Here is a 17,685-nt window from a genome sequence, read left to right as displayed (position 1 = left end):
GCCTCACTCTGAAATGGTGCTGAGGGAGAAGCAGAGAAAGGAAGCACCCATGGCCATAAAGTGACCAGGGTGCACTTAGGGGAATTTGGGGGAGTGGGCATTTTGTGCTGCCTTAAAATGCCTTTGTACCAGAACATACAAACACATACATTTAGCATAGCCCCAGTATACATTTGTTAGTAGAAGAAAGGATAGGGGCCCGGCACTTTTTACTGCTATTATGGACAGCAAACTTCAAGAATCATAGAGGAAAAAATTACTGTATCTTCCAGGAGGGACATTAAAATGCATCTTCCATTTTCTGAGTTAGGGTGCATATGTATTTTGTACAAAGTTTACACATGTAAATGTATATAGTGTGTTTAAAAAACAAAAAGCAACAATCTAACCCATTGAAGTAAAGAAATAAAAGCAGCCCCTCTTACCTTTCATTCCAAACTTGGAGTGCCTTCCAAACTTGAGAATAATGAGCAAAATAACTAAGCCAGTGCACACTAATGCTGCAATCCCCACTACAACATAGACCTAAGAGAAAAGCAAGGTGCATTAATCCAATATTGAAGTATTAAGCAGTATTTGAACATGATCTCAAAATTGTCAAACTGGGAAAGCTTTTGAAGTTTGCAGCTTGAACTCTTGCCACCCAGAGCCTATGGGTGTTGTTCATCTAGGCTGTTCTTACTAGGGATAGTCACAGTGCCCTAGTAAGAGCTGAGAATTTAGCATTTTAATTCTTTAAAAAAATTAGGGTTGCATCTTCGATAAAAAAGAATTCAAAATATGGCTTCTATGGCTTTTTGCTAAGGAAACCAGAACCAGGAAAGTATCTCGAGATCATCTGTTCCCATGGAATCCTATGCAGACAACATCCAGTTTATCTTGACTTTATAGTTACTTAAATTATGTGGGTGCTCACTAGAACCATTCAACTGAAGTTACACCATATTTTCCATGCCAAAGGAGGGAAACCCAAAATATTTCATGCTGTAAATGGGAGTCGTTTCCATGCAGCTTGGAAGCTGCAACTAAGTAATATCACTTAATAGTAACATATGAAACAAACTGTGCACATTGTTTTCTATCTATAATTTACCAACTCTTTGAGAAAGCAATTGTTTCACATTATATAAATCCCTGTGAAAAGCTCTGGGGTATGGTCAAGGTGGTGTCTTGTTACAAGCTAAAACACCACAAACATATCAGATCCCTTGTCAGAAAGTCCACTAAGATTACAAACCAGGAAACTATGTATATACTTACAGTGATGCTATCTTCATTGTTTTTGTCGGAAACATCCGTAGAAGTAACTTGATTACTATTATTTGTAGTATCTTCAAAATTATCCGTTGGCGTTCCATAATCCTCTAAGAGAAAGAATGTACATATTTTTATTTACTTCCCTGACTGTAATTTTTTTTTACTCAATGAAAAGTACTAAACACAGGAAATGAAAATTTGATATAATTCTATCATGTATTGTTCAGTGTTCTAAGTTTTGTTTGCCAAAAATGCAGAAAGCCAAGAACTTTATTTGCTCCTGACTTTCTCAGTGAATGGTCTGTGGTATGAAAACTTGTATCTACTCTTCAAATTCAATATGTACTCTGTTCTTCCTTAGTTATATTCTAAACACAGGATGAAAATGGTAATACTGTAACAGTAAAGGTAAAGGGACCCCCTGACCATTAGGTCCAGTCGTGACCGACTCTGGGGTTGCGCGCTCATCTCGCATTATTGGCCAAGGGAGCCGGCATATAGCTTCCAGGTCATGTGGCCAGCATGACAAAGCTGCTTCTGGCAAACCAGAGCAGCACATGGAAACTCCGTTTACCTTCCCGCTGTAGCGGTTCCTATTTATCTACTTGCATTTTGACGTGCTTTCGAACTGCTAGGTTGGCAGGAGCTGGGACCAAGCAGCGGGAGCTCACCCCGTCACAGGGATTCGAACCGCCGACCTTCTGATCAGCAAGCCCTAGGCTCAGTGGTTTAACCACAGCGTTAATAGAAACTTCTGCTGTTATTTGTATAGTACTTCAAAGAGTTAACATAAGTTAAGCAAAAATACTGGCCCCACCCTAAGTATCTTATAATCTAGCATTTAAGGGGAAAGAACAAGAAAATGGAGAGAGCAGGCTAACAGCAGAGGAACAGGAGGAAATCAAGTTCCATATACTTGCTGCACAATCCTAAGCATCTATATTCAAAAGTAAATTCCACTGAGCTCAATGAGACTTAGTGCCTAGTAGGTTTAGGATTACACGTAATTGGTGGTAAAAATGAACAGTGCAATCCTGTACTTGCCTACTCAGAAGTAAATCCCATTGAGTTTAATAGGGCTTATTCCCAGGAAACTGGGTATAATAAGGTTTCAGACAATGAGACAAATCAAGGGATTTGTGGAAGAGATGGAGTTCAATTGAAATTTAAAGGAAGAAGGAGAGGTACAGTAACATCTCCTAAGAATTCTGTGAGGGAGTTCTAACCACACGGACCAGCCAAGAATAATGCAAAGGATAGTTTAAGGCCTGTTTTGGGCAGCTGAAAGTACATCGTTTCCCTGATTCTTCTTTCATTTTGAGTATGAAAAATGTATCCTTTTGCTTGAGTTACAGTTCTCCTCTCCCAGTAAAATAAGTTTTGTAAAAGCACAGAGGCGGGAAGTATTCTTTTTCATTGACAAGAGATAGGTTAAGTTGAAAATGCAACAAAATGTGCATTAAAAAATAAAGTTGTACAACTTGAAGTATCTTAAAATGCCAAAAAAGTTATTCTCCATCTAGTGCATGTGGTGGAAGGGGGGGAAGGTTAGATTTATTAAAGCAGGCAATTGGAAATACAAAGGAATGAAGAAATAATTAATGAAAATCTGTTCACTGAGCACAGAACAAAAGATCTTCACTTAATATTAATGAATCAAATATTAAACCTAGGTTATGCATAACTTTACTTATCCTTGAACTGAAGAAAATTATTTTAAAACTATTCCAGAACAAATATATTCTCTTCCCATGAGATAGTAATGCTTCTTGTGTGCAGAACTTTTCAAAAGGTTTAATCTGCTCATTATCTCAAATCGCAGCAAATGTTTTGCTTATTTATGACTAGTTACACTTCCTTTCATGTTTTGCATAATATCTCATTCCAATGTCAAGATCCCACAAAGGGCAAATGAAGTCCACACCACCTGGTGCTCTGATAATATCACAAGAAGGTGTGGATCCGAACAGAAAAGGGGTTCTACATTCAGGGAAGGACTAAAAGTTTCTTCCTTCAACCCAGAATGGCTAAGCAGTAAGACCTGCAAAAAAAAAAAAAAAAACTGCACGTGAAAGCAGCTAAAACTTGTGAGATCACGGGGGTGAGGTGGGATGCTTTGCATTACATTCAAGAGTCTTTCAAGACTCTTGTAACAGAGTACAAGCAAAAAGGTGTAAAGGAGGTTTCATTGGCACATTAGTGGTTGTTCTGCCATGATACAGATATACTGAGAACCATTAAAATTGCTATTTGGACAAAAGCCAAGGGTTCTTTCACTTTCATTAGTATATATGATCACAAAATAAGAGAGGGCAAAAGAAAAATCAGATTATATGGCTTTAGAGCCAAATCTGAAAACTAGAAATAAATAAGCATCCAGCAGAATGTATAATGTAAACATAAAAAAACATGAAGAGAAATATATAATTTCACACAGTACTAGGTGGTTTTGTACAAAATGTTTTCTGTTTATGGCTTTTAGAGTTGCACAACTGGAGTTAATCTTTTTATATGCTTTGTAGAGTTAATTTTTATGATTTGTTTTGGAAAAAGTGATGCAATCAGCTCCACGCAGACGAATGGAGCATTTAATGGCAGAAATTCCATTTGTTATAATTGTATACAATTGTCAGAATTGAGCCACTTTGTGTGCTTCGCACTACCAAGGTGATTAGGTAAAGGGACCCCTGACCATTAGGTCCAGTCGTGACCAACTCTGGGGTTGCGGCGCTCATCCCGCGTTATTGGCCGAGGTAGCTGGCGTACAACTTCCAGGTCATGTGGCCAGCATGACAAAGCCGCTTCTGGCGAACCAGAGCAGCACACGGAAACGCCGTTTACCTTCCCGCTGTGGCGGTACCTATTTATCTACTTGCACTTTGACGTGCTTTCGAACTGCTAGGTTGGCAGGAGCAGGGACTGAGCAACAGGAGCTCACACCGTTGCGGGGATTTGAACTGCCGACCTTCTGATCAGCAAGCCCTAGCTAAACTAAATCACAGTTTACTCCCTTTAAGTTATCTCACTCTTCCCCCAAAGTACATAAGGAAGATAGGCGAGTTTGATGTATTCCCTACCAAATATAGTTAGATATGAACTGATAACATTTGAGATACTGATAACATTTAGCTGACAGGAGGAGGGAGGAGCAGATTGCCCAATGCTGTGAAGCCAAAACAACAGCCTCCAGCCACCATGGTCACTGCCACTTACCGTGAGGAAAAGGGGTGAGGCACTGGAGAATTTGGGGCTGTGTGGGTGAACCAGTGGGAGAGCCCTGCATAGCCCTAACCTCACCCCTCCCCACTGTTGCTCCACCCCACTGGCTGAGTTACTCCTGATATGACAGTTTTATTTTATCATTAATTTTGACAAGCCAGAAAAACCAGAAATAACACAGAAAAGGGGAATGGGAAAGATTAACTCTATAGCAACATATATACATCACACCAAACCATGGTTTAGCACAATGTGCGCAATCAAGTACAAAGCTCAGTAAACTTTGGGCTCAAACACTTTCACTTAGTTTTCCCATACAATTCAGGGAAATGAGGAAGCTTTCGTTTCTGTTTTTGGTTAACCACAGTTGATTGTCTGAAACAAACCAACTGCAACTGTGGAAACCTGTGATTAAACAAACACACAAGCAAAAGCTTCCAAAGTCTCCTCTCAGTTTTGCATGAAGTGGAGAATGTAAGCCCAAATTTTGCTGCAGTTCATTTTTTAGCAGGACACTACAATAATTTACCAACTACAATAATATAGTATCTTCAATCATAAGGTCATATTAAACATTTTATTGAGAAATAGGCATAACTATCACACTCTCCTTTATTCCAACCAATGATTTATAACTCTGGGGTCATTGTATTTTACATTTCTCTAGCACTTTCCCCTGTGGCAACTAGGCCAATGGAGACTATTTTCCCTATGGCTCCTACAATCACAGTTTGCATGCCTTAGGGAGGGAAGAGGTAAGCTTCCCTTTCTCACATACTGCACTCTTGATCAGGCTTATTGTAATTAGGTATGAAAGAACTGAAGACATTGCTGCAAGCAAAATTCAGTGAACTTCTAATTAAGTGAGGGAGACTTCATCAGTGGGCTGTGGGATTTCCTCCTGCCCTGCTCCTCCACTATCACAGGCAATCTGCCCAAATATTTATCCAAATAATGGGTTCTTGAATGGTCCAAAACTCCCCTTCAGAATTGATTTTAATTAGTATTAGGAACTACTCATTCCTCTTACAGGTAATGTGGTAATCCAATTGCATACTGGGGTTTATGGTTAATGATGTGGAATAAAACCGAATTAATATATAAAATTATATATTACAATTAATATATAATTTATATTGGTTTTTTAAGGCAATTTTTGGCACAGAGCTATATATTCAGCAGGACTGAACAAAACTTTCTATTCCTGAAGGTATACAAGTATTATAGAAACAATGTTTAAAATGGACTTTCACGGATAAAAGGCAATGGCATTATCTAAAAATTTAGTTCTTTTAAACGGTGCCAGTTTTGATCTGATAACAATAGGTTAGCCTTTTGTTGAGGAACATTAATTTGCAAATAGCTTCAGCAGCAATCCTACACAAAATCAGGCAGCTTAAATGGAGGACTTAAGCAGATTAACTATGTGCAGGATTGTAGCCTCCAACAAGCACAGTTTTAAGAAATTGTTTTAAAAAGAAAAATAGTTGATGGGAATTTTTATATGGTAAAAATATGTTTTTAAATAAAAAATAGTAATTAATAATTATATGCAGATATACAAAAAACAAAAAAATATGAAAAACAAAAGTATGATATTTTTCACAAAAAAAGGAAAGATTGGAAATTGTCTTTACAATGAATTTCTGTTTCTCTAGGTCTCAGGGGCAGCCCTTAACCTTGAGAAGGCACCTGGAGCATGTAGGTAGGTCAATTTTCATCACTTTGCCAGGAGGAATGGACACCCTGCCCTGCCAGAGCAGACTGGAAGAGGGCACAAACCCTTTGGTCCCTACTCAAAACCAAATAAAAAAACAGCCATACCAACAGGCACCAATTATATGATCATTTCAAAAACAACTGTTTCTGAAAGCAATAAGGTCAGTCACTGTTTCTGACCTTATCCAGGATTGCCCTTCAGAAAATTCAGAAGGAATTCATATCTACAAAAATTCAAGGCAAATTTTGAGGTTCTAAATCTAGCTGAATACTATTTACTGTATTAATGATTCCATTAGCTTGGACATTTTTGCTAAACTGTATAAAAGTCCATCTTTCACATGTTTCGGTCATTTACTTGATCATTTGAGGTTATATACATATTTGGAAGTAGAAAATAAAAATATACCACTATAACCAAGATGGGTGTAGAACGAACTACCTAGATAACAAAAAGAAAAAGATATAATTAAGTTACAAATATAGCATACAGGTACAGATAACAGATTAGCCTTTAATCACATACCATATGACATTAAATACAGACCTAAATTGTATACACTTTTATCTTCTGAACTGTTTCCAGGGAAATACTAAATACACTTATTTGTGCATCATATTCTACATCACATATATCAGCTGAATTCACCTATTTTACATTATGCATTACACATTTATGTTGTGAACAGCCCTGAGATCTACAGATATAGGGTGGTATACAAATTTAATAACTAAACAAACAAACAAACAAATATATTGTGCCTTGGGAGAACATTAATTCAATATTCAATATTCCTAAGATGAGAATTCAGATTCAACTTGAATGAACAGGTTTGCACTGGGGAGTTTTTAATGTAATAATTATCACTTTTCTAAAAGACAAGGGAACATAGCATTGTCAGGCTGAAACACAACAGTCTAAATAGCACCACTCACTATTGAATTTTTAACTTTTAAAGGTTTTTTTAAAAAAACTGATCTAGGAAGCTGAATTTTACAAGATGACGAAACAGTTTGGGCACACAAAATCTAAGTCACTTATTATTTCTCTAGAACAATGAGAACAACTTGCTACTTGATAAGATTAGTGTAGCTTGAGAACAGCGTGCCCTGTTCTTATATTTTATTGACGGAAAAACCCATTTATTTAAGTGTGTTTGAACCTCTCTCAATGCTGCAAGGTGAATATGTAGCATGTTTTAATGGTCAAGTAATCATTGTACCAGTTACTACTAAGATGTCATTATTATGGGATGGTGGAAAAGCTTATATATGATCATGTGCCTATGAGAAAGACTCCTGGGAGCTTGCTTGTGAGACTCTAGGGTGCCTACCTGTAAGATCTGTCTCATCTGGGAATGGAGACCAGCATTCCGGATCCTGCTCTGTGGAGGAAGAGCTCTGTGAGCTTGCTTATGAGACACTAGGTGCCTGCCTACCTACAGATTCTGCCCAACCTGGCCTTTAGAAAGGGGGTAGGCCTGAAAGCTTTTTCAAAAACCAACAGCCCAAGATCCACTTTGTGCATGTGAGGAGAACTTTTGTGAAACTGCTTGTGAGATTCTGTGGTGCTTACCTGTATAGTATATGCCACCTTGCTTGGGGAAACAACAAGGGGGGACATTCTGGCCAGTAGCATTGACAAAGCCAAACTTTTAACTTCTGCTTCTGACTTGCTGTAGATTTTAAAACCTCAAATCACATCCAGAAGAGCTAACAAGGAGTGGCTGACAAACTGCCCAGAGGCTGGGGTGGGAGACTATGGTGCACAGGTAAATGAAACCTGTTTACATGCCCTGCATCACTCCAAGCACGGAGTGAGTCCACCTCCTACTCTCTTGCTATTTAGCTGGTTAACCTCAACATCTTGGGCTGAGAACTTTGGGACATTCTGTTACTTTAGACCTCTGAACATGCTGTTACTTGGTGACCATTTTCTGAACCCTAGACCTTTTCCATTTCAGCCTCAGATGGAGACAGCAGCCAAGATGCATTTGAAGTGTATTGGTGAACATCTAGAGGTGCACTGGGAAGCTCAGAGACTATGCTTCCTTTTAGGGGCTCTTCTTTTTAATCATTTTTTTTAAAAAAAACAATTTCTTTAGTTTTTGAACAATCCGGATTTTCATAATGGCTGTTACTTTTTTGTTGGTTTCATAGTTTGTTGTTATCCCTCAAATTGACAAAACATTGTCAAAAAAAATTTTTTTTGAGAAGGTATCTCATCAGAACTTTAACTTTCATGTTGGACTTTCTCCATTAGCACTGCCACTCAAATTAGCCTATCGAGGTCAATATCATTAGTAGTGTAGATTCTTGATTACTTTTTTTGGAAATTAGAGGTTTTGGAACTAGATGTGAGCCATTTAAATAATTAACATGACAAGAAAATCTGTTGTCTGTCTGTCTCTTAGAAGAACTCAAGCCAAGCTTTACTTCAAAATGCTTGTGCCCAGACTGAGAATCCCTCTTTACAACTTTTGGGCACACATTGTATACTAACCCACCATCTGGATAATAAACTTTTCTCTGAGATCAACTGCATAAAACAATTATTAATGAAAATTAACCTTCTTTTGTAACTATGTATGCATATATTATCATTCTCTCTAACAGTTAATGTGGTAGCTCCATGCCAGCAACAGAGGAGTGAAATGTACCCCCACACAGAAAACACACATCCGTCTTCTCTACATTCAGAATACCCTACACATGGGATTCTCTCAAAAGGTTTGTACATGCACAGTTTAAGGGACATAGCTTAGTGGTGGAGCATCTGCTTTGCATGCAGAAGGCCCCAAGTTCGATTCCTGGCATTTCTAGGTAGAGGTGAGAGACCTCTATATGAAATACTGATAGCCTTGCAAGTCAGGGCAGGCAATACTTGGCTAGATGGCCCAATGGTGTCTGTGTATGGCAATTTCCAGAACCAGGATCTGACTTTGTATAAGACAGTTTCCTATGTATGTTCCTAATGCCCCCATACAGGAACACAATGCTGTATACAATTAAAAGTCCTGGCAATGGTAAAACGAGAGGAGGGCACTGGTCCCAACAGGTCAATTGCTGTCTGCCTTCAACAAGAATATAAAAGAAACTCTCCCTCCATAGGAGAATAGGTAAATCCTCCTCTGTCTTTGTACTGTTCCAGTCGGGGACTGCAGCGCATCCAGGTTTTTGCCAACAGTTTTGGCAAATGAAGCCTATTTACTTGGTCCCATAAACTCAGCATGAGCCACTGACCTGTTCTTATATCTAGCACTAACCAGCTTTTTATCTGGGTGGGAGTGGATGGGTGGAGCAATTGGGGTTATCTAGCCCCAAACAGCTCCACCAACATCACTCCTCCAGCATGCAGCTCCCTGTTGCACTGATCCAAAAATGCATGAAGGCAAGAGTACTACTGGTGGGATTCACAGCAACAATACCTCAAGGAAAGCCCCGGGATCTACTGAATCTCAAGTCAGCTCACTGCCATCACCTGATAGCATTGGGCTTGTGCAGTACGTAAAACTGACAGTGACAATAGCTCTCAAAGCCATTTCAGGGTTGAAGACGGATCTGCGTTTATTTTAAATAGCAATGTAAACCATGAATGCAATTACAGTAGATTATATATTTTTTATTTGTCTTTATTCCCATTATGGAAGAAGGTGAACATAAAATATAAGACAAATAGTTTGTAAGACAACTGCAATATTCCAAGATTGAAGCTATCTTGGAGTGGGGTCTACACATGGTTTAACCTAGCACTGATTTCTTAATACTTGTCAACAACTATAAGCCACATGAAAAATTGTACTTTAGGTAAAGAATTTCAGGCAGACCAAATGTAACTGACTCCCAATGTGCTGTAGACGTGCACAAGCAAGCTTCCAGGGTACCAAGCGTTTACTTCAGTCACCCTAAGGTGCCAACATCCTCATGGGCATTTCCCAACTGTCCAGCCCCCAATCCAGAATCTTGTCAGGATGCTTGAAAAGGGTGTGAAAAGGAGCAGACGCGTTGTTACAAAATTTGTCTCGCCTACTAAAGTTTCTTCCTGCTTAGGTAGCAATACTTGAATGCCACTGACACTCAAGTAATGGAGCTGCACAGTAAAGCAAGTGAACAAACTGTTTTACTTAGATTTGTTTATCAGGCTAGAGGAACGAAGTTCTCTCTTGCTATGCTAACCTGTAGGAGGCAAAGGTCTTTTCTGTAGTCTATAGCAGGCATAGGCAAACTCGGCCCTCCATATGTTTTGGGACTACGACACCAATCATCCCTGACCACTGGTCCTGTTAGCTAGGGATGATGGTAGTTGTAGTCCCAAAACATCTGGAGGGCCGAGTTTGCCTATGCCTGGTCTATAGCACCTCCCTGCTACTGGGCTCCAAGACAAACAAATCAAGGGTTTTAGTAAGACCTTAGGTGTACCCAATGCTTTTTTCTATAAAAAAATAAAACGTTTAGGGGTACTCTCATTTTCTTACTCAATAAGGCGAAACTTAAGATTCGCAAAATGTTTAGGGGTAAGCGTACCCCTGCGTCCTCCCAGAAAAAACAACACTGGGTGTATCCTCATTCAACCTGCATTTACCTCCCCTGGGGAAGCTTTAACCTACTTTGCAGAGTTCTTTTCCTCAAGCAGGGGAAAAAAGCCAACCATTTAGATCTATTTAACAAGTATTGGAAGTTGATTGGTATTTTCCTTCTCTTAACAGGTGAAACTATTGCATTATTAAAGAAGGTATGAGATATGAAGTTTAACCATGGAAAACAAGATAGTGGTGGTGAAGGTGTGTAGAGAGTGCCCCAATGGATTTCACAACATATTATGCTATTCTACTACCACTATGCTTGAGTTTATTCTTCCTTTTCACCACAAAAGCAGCAAAAAAAATCTACAGTTTTTAAAATCTCTGAATATTTACAAGTTTGTTGAGACTTAAAAACAGTGTAAAGAAGAGATTATATAACTGTCATTACAGAATAAAGCAGCTTGGTTTAATTAACTTCACAGGAAGATACTGTATAACAGCATTCTATGAAACTGCAAATGTGGCTGAAAATGGGAGCACTAAATGTTTTTGTTTAAAGGTAAATAAAATCACTGTACGTTGAGGAACGTATGCTTAAATTATGAGATTTAATTTCTGGAAGAGCGAGATATGATAATCTCTGTGCACCTCATGCATAGGTAGAAGCAGTACTGCATCTCTTCAGTAGTGAATAATGAGGAAGGCAGAAGAATACAAAAGCACACACACACACCATGCAATGATCACTTATCCTCATTTTGAGAGCCTTAAGCTATACGTTAAGAAAATAATGTGTCAATTAACAAAAATGTTTCAGTGCAGACAAACTTCTCATTTAATAGCATCCATAACCTAGGAACACTGGATTGCAATTTGCATCTCTATAATTAGTATTTCAGTATCCAGCAGCAAACAAACAAACCATGCTTGAAGTGAAAGTTAAGCAAATGAATGAAACAATTACCGTCTCCGATGGGCAATACTGTATTTAACTTGCAGTGACATGAAGATTAAGAAAATAATACTCTGTATGAGAGGCTTTCAATCTTTTAAAGTCCACGGCTCCCTTGACCAACTACATTCTTTGTGCAGCACCCCTGTGGGGCTCAGGAGCCCAGTTATGTCACCCCTTGCCTGCAGAGCTGGCAGCTTCTCACCCTTTTTCAAACACCCTCCATTGTGGAGTGTTCTCTCAGTCTCCTTCCTTCTCCTTGAACATCCTTTGGGCAGCCACAGCTGCCATCCTTGGTCTCTGAGCTGCACCCCCCTACCCCAAAGAGAGCTGCCTCTTCAACCTGCTCCACAGGGACCTGAGAAGCACCCCCTGGCCAACCCAGAGGCACCATTCGCTGGTGAGCTTGTAGTCAGGGCTGCTGCGACAAACAGCTGTGCAAGCCTTTGGGAGGCAGAGATGCAAGAGGGCAACAGAGGAGGAAGGGAAGGAAAGAGGGACAGAGGCCAGTATTGCTCACGGCACCCTTGATCATCATTCAAGGCACCAAAGGATGCCACGGCACACTGGTTGAAAACCACTGCTTTATATAATGATTTTAGTCAGTTGATAACGTTAAATTACTAATTTAATGAGACTGTCCAGAGACAGTTTACGTCATCATGCAAAATAAAAAAATTCCTTCAGTAGCACCTTAAAGACCAACTAAGTTTTTATTTTGGTATGAGCTTTCGTGTGCATGCACACTTCTTCAGATACCAAAGTTTAGGTTACTGTGCTGTCTAGTGAGATTACTTGCCCTAATCTGCATTTATTTGCTTTTTAGCATTTAACTAGTCTAACCTTACGACTTAGCTGCACACATACAATGCAAACCTATGCACAACTATTCAAAAGTAAGCTCTATTCCATTCAATGGAGGTAAGTGTGTATATTATTGCAGCTTTAAGAGAAATATGCCACCCAAGGGCTGCATACAAAACTAAAATAAAAAAATGCTCATCTTAACTTTTGGTAGCATCATTAAGCAAACTAAGAAGAAACAACATTTCTACTTAATTAATGCTTCAATGATAATGTAGTAATATTATTACTTACTACCTCCAGGATCTTCCATAAAGTATGCAGAAATGCTGGCTTCATCTGTTCCATATTGATTCTGTGCCACCAAGGTATAATCGCCGTTGTTCACATGAGTAGGGTTGTCTAGCTGAAGGCAGCCATGGTATTCCGTTTGATTTACAACATGTATTTTAGTCCAGATATAGACGGACTCATTCAACTTAACCCCATCATGCAACCATGTCAGGATAGGTTGCGGGTTCCCCCTCACGCTGAATGGAATACACCAGTGGTGGTCCGGATATGGAATTTCAAGATATGTGATATTTGGTGCAACTATATTAAGAACAATAAGAGTAATGTTAGTAGACTACATTTTCTCTTCCTTGAAAATTCATCAGTTTGTTTAAAATCATTAAAGCAAAGGAGCTGGCATCCATATAAATGTAATGAATAAATGAATTCCAAAAGCAAATTTGTTATGTTTTTCATATATATAAAAAAAATTCTTTATAGGAAGTTATAATAAAGGATCATTTAAGCCAGGCAAACTCGGCCCTCCAGGTGTTTTGGGACTACAATTCCCATCATCCCTGACCACTGGTCCTGTTAGCTAGGGGTAATGGGAGTTGTAGTCCCAAAACATATGGCGGGCCGAGTTTGCCTATGCCTGATTTAAGCTATGATTTATGATTTCCTTCTTCACTTTTTGGAGGGACAGTAGCTTGTTTATATTGTTCAATCACTAGTGTTTCCTACCCACTTCACAACTGAGTTTATTCTACCAAAACCTTTAATATATTTCACATTTACATACACCTCTATTTCTGACAGTGCAGTCATATCCATTTCTATCTGAAATAAGCCACTACTTCAATGGGTCTTACTTCCTCATAAGTAGGTATCAGATTGCTGCTTGAACCTACTCTGTTATACTGTAATGTTATTTCAGCAAATTTTGTAATGTTTACAGCAGAAGTTCACATAACTAGGCAAGGCAAAACTTAAAATGCAGCATAGTTCTCTTAAAACGTTGAGAATTAGAACAGAGAGGAAAATGAATGATTTAATATTGTCTGTGGTCACGCTCTTCTCTTGCCTTAAGGCCAAAAGAAGAGCAATTCTGTACCATTAATCAATTTTCTGCCATAAATGATGGAATTGGGCCAGACCAAAAAGAAACAGATTGTCAGTGTCTTCTGGTTTACTGAAGCTCCAACTCCAAACCTCTTGCTCAGATTGCACATACACAATACAGGGAATACCTTTAGCAACCTCAAAGGAAGATGTTTGTTGGCGTGTTGAGGGTGATAAGCATTTAATGACTCTTCTCTTCAGTGCTAATCCTTACTAATATATACTTTATAAACTTTTATCTTTCTGGAGAAGGCTGAGCAGAAATTCTAAAATTGTTCTCTACTGATGCCACTTGGCTACAATTATCTGCAGCTAAAATTTTGCGTAAGTTTATTTACATACAGAACACCACGAGGTCAACAGAAGCTTGGTCTTCGCCCACAATGTTTTCTGCTACACAAGAAATCTGAACGCCACTGTCATTGGATGATATATTCTTTATGGTTAGGGAAGCTGGGTTCTTATTTGTGTCATTCTAGAAGAAAAGCAATGGAGAAATAAAGGGGTTAGGAATAGTTTCCCTAAATGATCTGATACTAAGAAACTTATTTGAATTTAAACATATTTAAAAAACAGTTTTTTCAATATAAATAAAGCGCCTATTAGTTTGAAGGCTATATTTTGGTTCTAACTATGTAATTGCTGTCTCATGAATTACCCATGGGAAGGCATTCTAGAGGGTGGGTGCTATCACTGAGAATGTCTGCTTACAGCAAGTGACTCTTCAGAAGACTTTACAGCTTGGTCTATACTGAGGAGGTGGTCTCCTAGGTGCCCTGGTTCCAAGTTGTTTATACTGTGTTTCATCCCCAAATAAATATATTATATAGGGAATAGGGAATAGCCCTGGGTGTCAAAAAAAAAGCCCTAGTAACCTCCTATCAAATTATACCTTCCAATGCTTAATTGTTACAAGAGTACTTCCACTGCATTCACTATTGTTATGTAACTATAATTCTGGCCACAGAAACTAAACTGTGAACATACCCATATAAATATAAATGGATGCAAAGAAATGCCACAGATCTTGTATGAATTAGGCAGGATAATAAGTTACCGCATGACTTGTTCCAATCAATATGCACACATGGTATACCAACCCACATACAAACAGGAGTAGGAGATAGATTAAGGGCATACTCTCACACAGAAGACACACCTATGTGTTGTTGCTTTACAGAAGCCCATCTATCACGTGAAGAACTGAAGCAGTATTTCATATCCTATCATCGCCTCAATTTGCTCATGTTCAGGTGAACAAAAACTCTAATGCATTCTTAATGAAGGTACATTGTTATTAGCAATTGTCATGGTTAATAGTTTTACTAGTGCATGAAGAATTTGGCTAGAAATCAAATATTAAACTGGCTCACTGTATGCAGGTTCTGATAATTATCGGATAATTTTTCTAAGATGAGAAAATTAACCACATGTATTAAACACAAACCACAAATTCCATTCCATTTGCATTAATGGCCTCCTAATCTAGGACATTAAATGACAATAAGCACCAGAAGTTTTCTTTCACTAAACAGACATTATAAATATGTTTGTATTTTTATATAAAAAGTAGATAGTGATAGGATTGTGAAGAAAAGGTGTGCTATCTGAGTAGTTGCAATTCCTGCCAATAATCGGGGATATGATCCTGCCCAGCATGGGTAAAGACACAGTGGGAGCCTCTGAGGACCACCAGTGAAGAGGGAAGGAGAAACTACATTTTGCAGTGCCTGCCATTCATCTGCCCTTGGGCTTCATTCCTGGCTAGCATCATTATTGCGATGTCAGCCTAGAGGCAGCACCTAGTGGAAAGACCACAAAAGCTTATAAGAGGAAGGTGACAATAAGCCCAGCCAAATGTGAGCAGCTTCTTCTACTGATTCAGGCTGTAGGCTCTACAAGTATTACTATAGATGTGGGCAATTCACAGGACTGATGAGGAATGTCTGCGGGGTTCCTGACCGGCACTTAAAGAGTTCCAAGTTGCATAATTCCATGTAACCTGCATTACTGCATCTGGCACTTTTACTTCGGGCAGGATGTGGGACTTAAACCGTTCCTTAAAAACCAGTATACGGCTTTGGCAGATCCAGATACTTCAATATGAAATTCTTACCTCATGTTTTGAAACAATATTATTGAAAACCCAAGTTATACTTGGTGATGGACTTCCAGCAGCCTCACAGTACAATGTGACACTTCTTCCTTCCATTACAGTGAGGTTCTGTGTGTTCAGCCTAACTGAAGGCAAGCCTATGAAGCAAGAAAGAGAGACATCTCTATGCCATGTTTTCAGCATATATCACAGGTGAACCAAATGCATCTTGGTTCTCATAAACTATTAGAACATAACACTTGTGAACAGACTTTTCAAATATTATTTTGGCATATCAAAACACAGTTATATGAAGAACTGGGAACCAACTGAATTCCTAAGGCTCCTCAATAGAAGCCACTGAAAATACTTCATAATAAGGAAAATTCCATGAAGTGACTATAATATGTCCACGATGCCAACAACATAGAACATCCCCATCACAAGTAAATTTTTTATAACAATTAGTGTATAATGTTTTTTTAATCACTTCACCCTGCTGCCAGTTATTATATACCAACTAATTATCACTAGGACTGCAAGCATTAGTTCAGCAGAGCAATGAAAGGGTTAAATGCAGATTAAAATTTTCTCCATGATTAATCATTGGTACTCACACAATCAGTGCAGGCCACACAGATACTCTGAATCCCTCCTCCCTCTGGCAAAATCATCGAAAGTGAAACTTCTAATAAACTTTCCTTTTACAGTAGTTTGCAAGCTTCAGCTTTATATCCAGATTTTTTTCCATTTCAAAGTGAAACCACTAGGGTTTTCCTTCTGGCAAGAACCACAAACAACTGAACCAGGCCATGCTCATTTAAAATCAACTTCAGTGTGTTTTTTCTTTCAAATCTGGGTTTTCCGCAATTCTTAAGGGATTTGAACTTGTTCATCTTAAGTCATTTTGAAGTTGGTGTGCTTTGTATACAGGAATATCCTATATTCTGGGTTCCCAATTTGAGGAGAAATATTATATTTCTAAACATGAAATGCAGTACGTTCAGTAAAATTTCACTCAACAGAAACTTCCTTCCATATCTTGAAAAAGATGCTTATATTGAGGTTTTGCTTGGCATCACGAGGACTGGGCAAGCAGCCTCCCTTTGCTCACTGACTGCTCTCCCCATCTGCTTGAGACTGCTCACTAGATTAGCAGCTTCCTCCCAAAACTTCTATGGGTCTGGCCTTGCCAGGGCTGCTCATGTGTGCCATTTCACCCACAGGACGGAGACAGGTCATGCCCACTGATTTTAATACATTTAGTATTGTTATTACGATATCAGACCCTCCAAGGGTCCCTATTTTCTAGGCACAGTCCCAGATTTAAAGAAGCCATCCTGGTTTCTGATTTGATGCCAGTAAGTCCCGCTTTTTCTTGGGATATCCCTATTTTCATCAGAGAAATGTTGGAGGGTATGGAGTTTTGTGACCCACAAGCCAAAGAAATGTTGAGGGGTATGGAGTTCTGTGACCCACGAGCCAAGGAAATAAGTAACTATACAACCTTTAGAAGACATCCGAAGGTAGCCCTGTGTGGGCAAGTTTTTTAAAGTTTAAAGTTTTATTATGTTTTTATATATGTTGGAAGCCGCCCAGAATAGCTGGGGTCCTTTACCTTTTTTTATGTTGGTTAAGCAATTCTAGGCATGTTTATTATATCAAATAACTGAGAGGGCATGGCAGTACATCTCTGTACAGAGATTGTAGCCTCTGTATCG

At 38.8% G+C, this 17,685-nt stretch overlaps 1 protein-coding gene across 1 annotated transcript in view; it reads right to left on the bottom strand.

Annotated features, from left to right (window-relative positions):
- The window catches only part of NTRK2 (neurotrophic receptor tyrosine kinase 2), a 186,807-nt gene that overhangs the window by 116,233 nt on the left and 52,889 nt on the right, over positions 1–17,685 (bottom strand). The window contains exons 7-13 of the mRNA XM_088652691.1: positions 15,986–16,122; positions 14,212–14,344; positions 12,772–13,068; positions 7,530–7,580; positions 6,605–6,637; positions 1,261–1,364; positions 426–525 (exon numbers count right to left, since the gene is read on the bottom strand). Coding sequence (XP_088508817.1) covers positions 426–525; positions 1,261–1,364; positions 6,605–6,637; positions 7,530–7,580; positions 12,772–13,068; positions 14,212–14,344; positions 15,986–16,122 — 855 coding nt within the window. The remainder of the gene's footprint in view (positions 1–425; positions 526–1,260; positions 1,365–6,604; positions 6,638–7,529; positions 7,581–12,771; positions 13,069–14,211; positions 14,345–15,985; positions 16,123–17,685) is intronic.

Source organism: Zootoca vivipara, chromosome 10, assembly GCF_965207765.1.
Source record: "Zootoca vivipara chromosome 10, rZooViv2.hap1.1, whole genome shotgun sequence".
NCBI lineage: Eukaryota > Metazoa > Chordata > Lepidosauria > Squamata > Lacertidae > Zootoca > Zootoca vivipara.
Note: the sequence above shows the minus strand (reverse complement) of the source record. Positions and strands in the feature narration are given on the sequence as shown.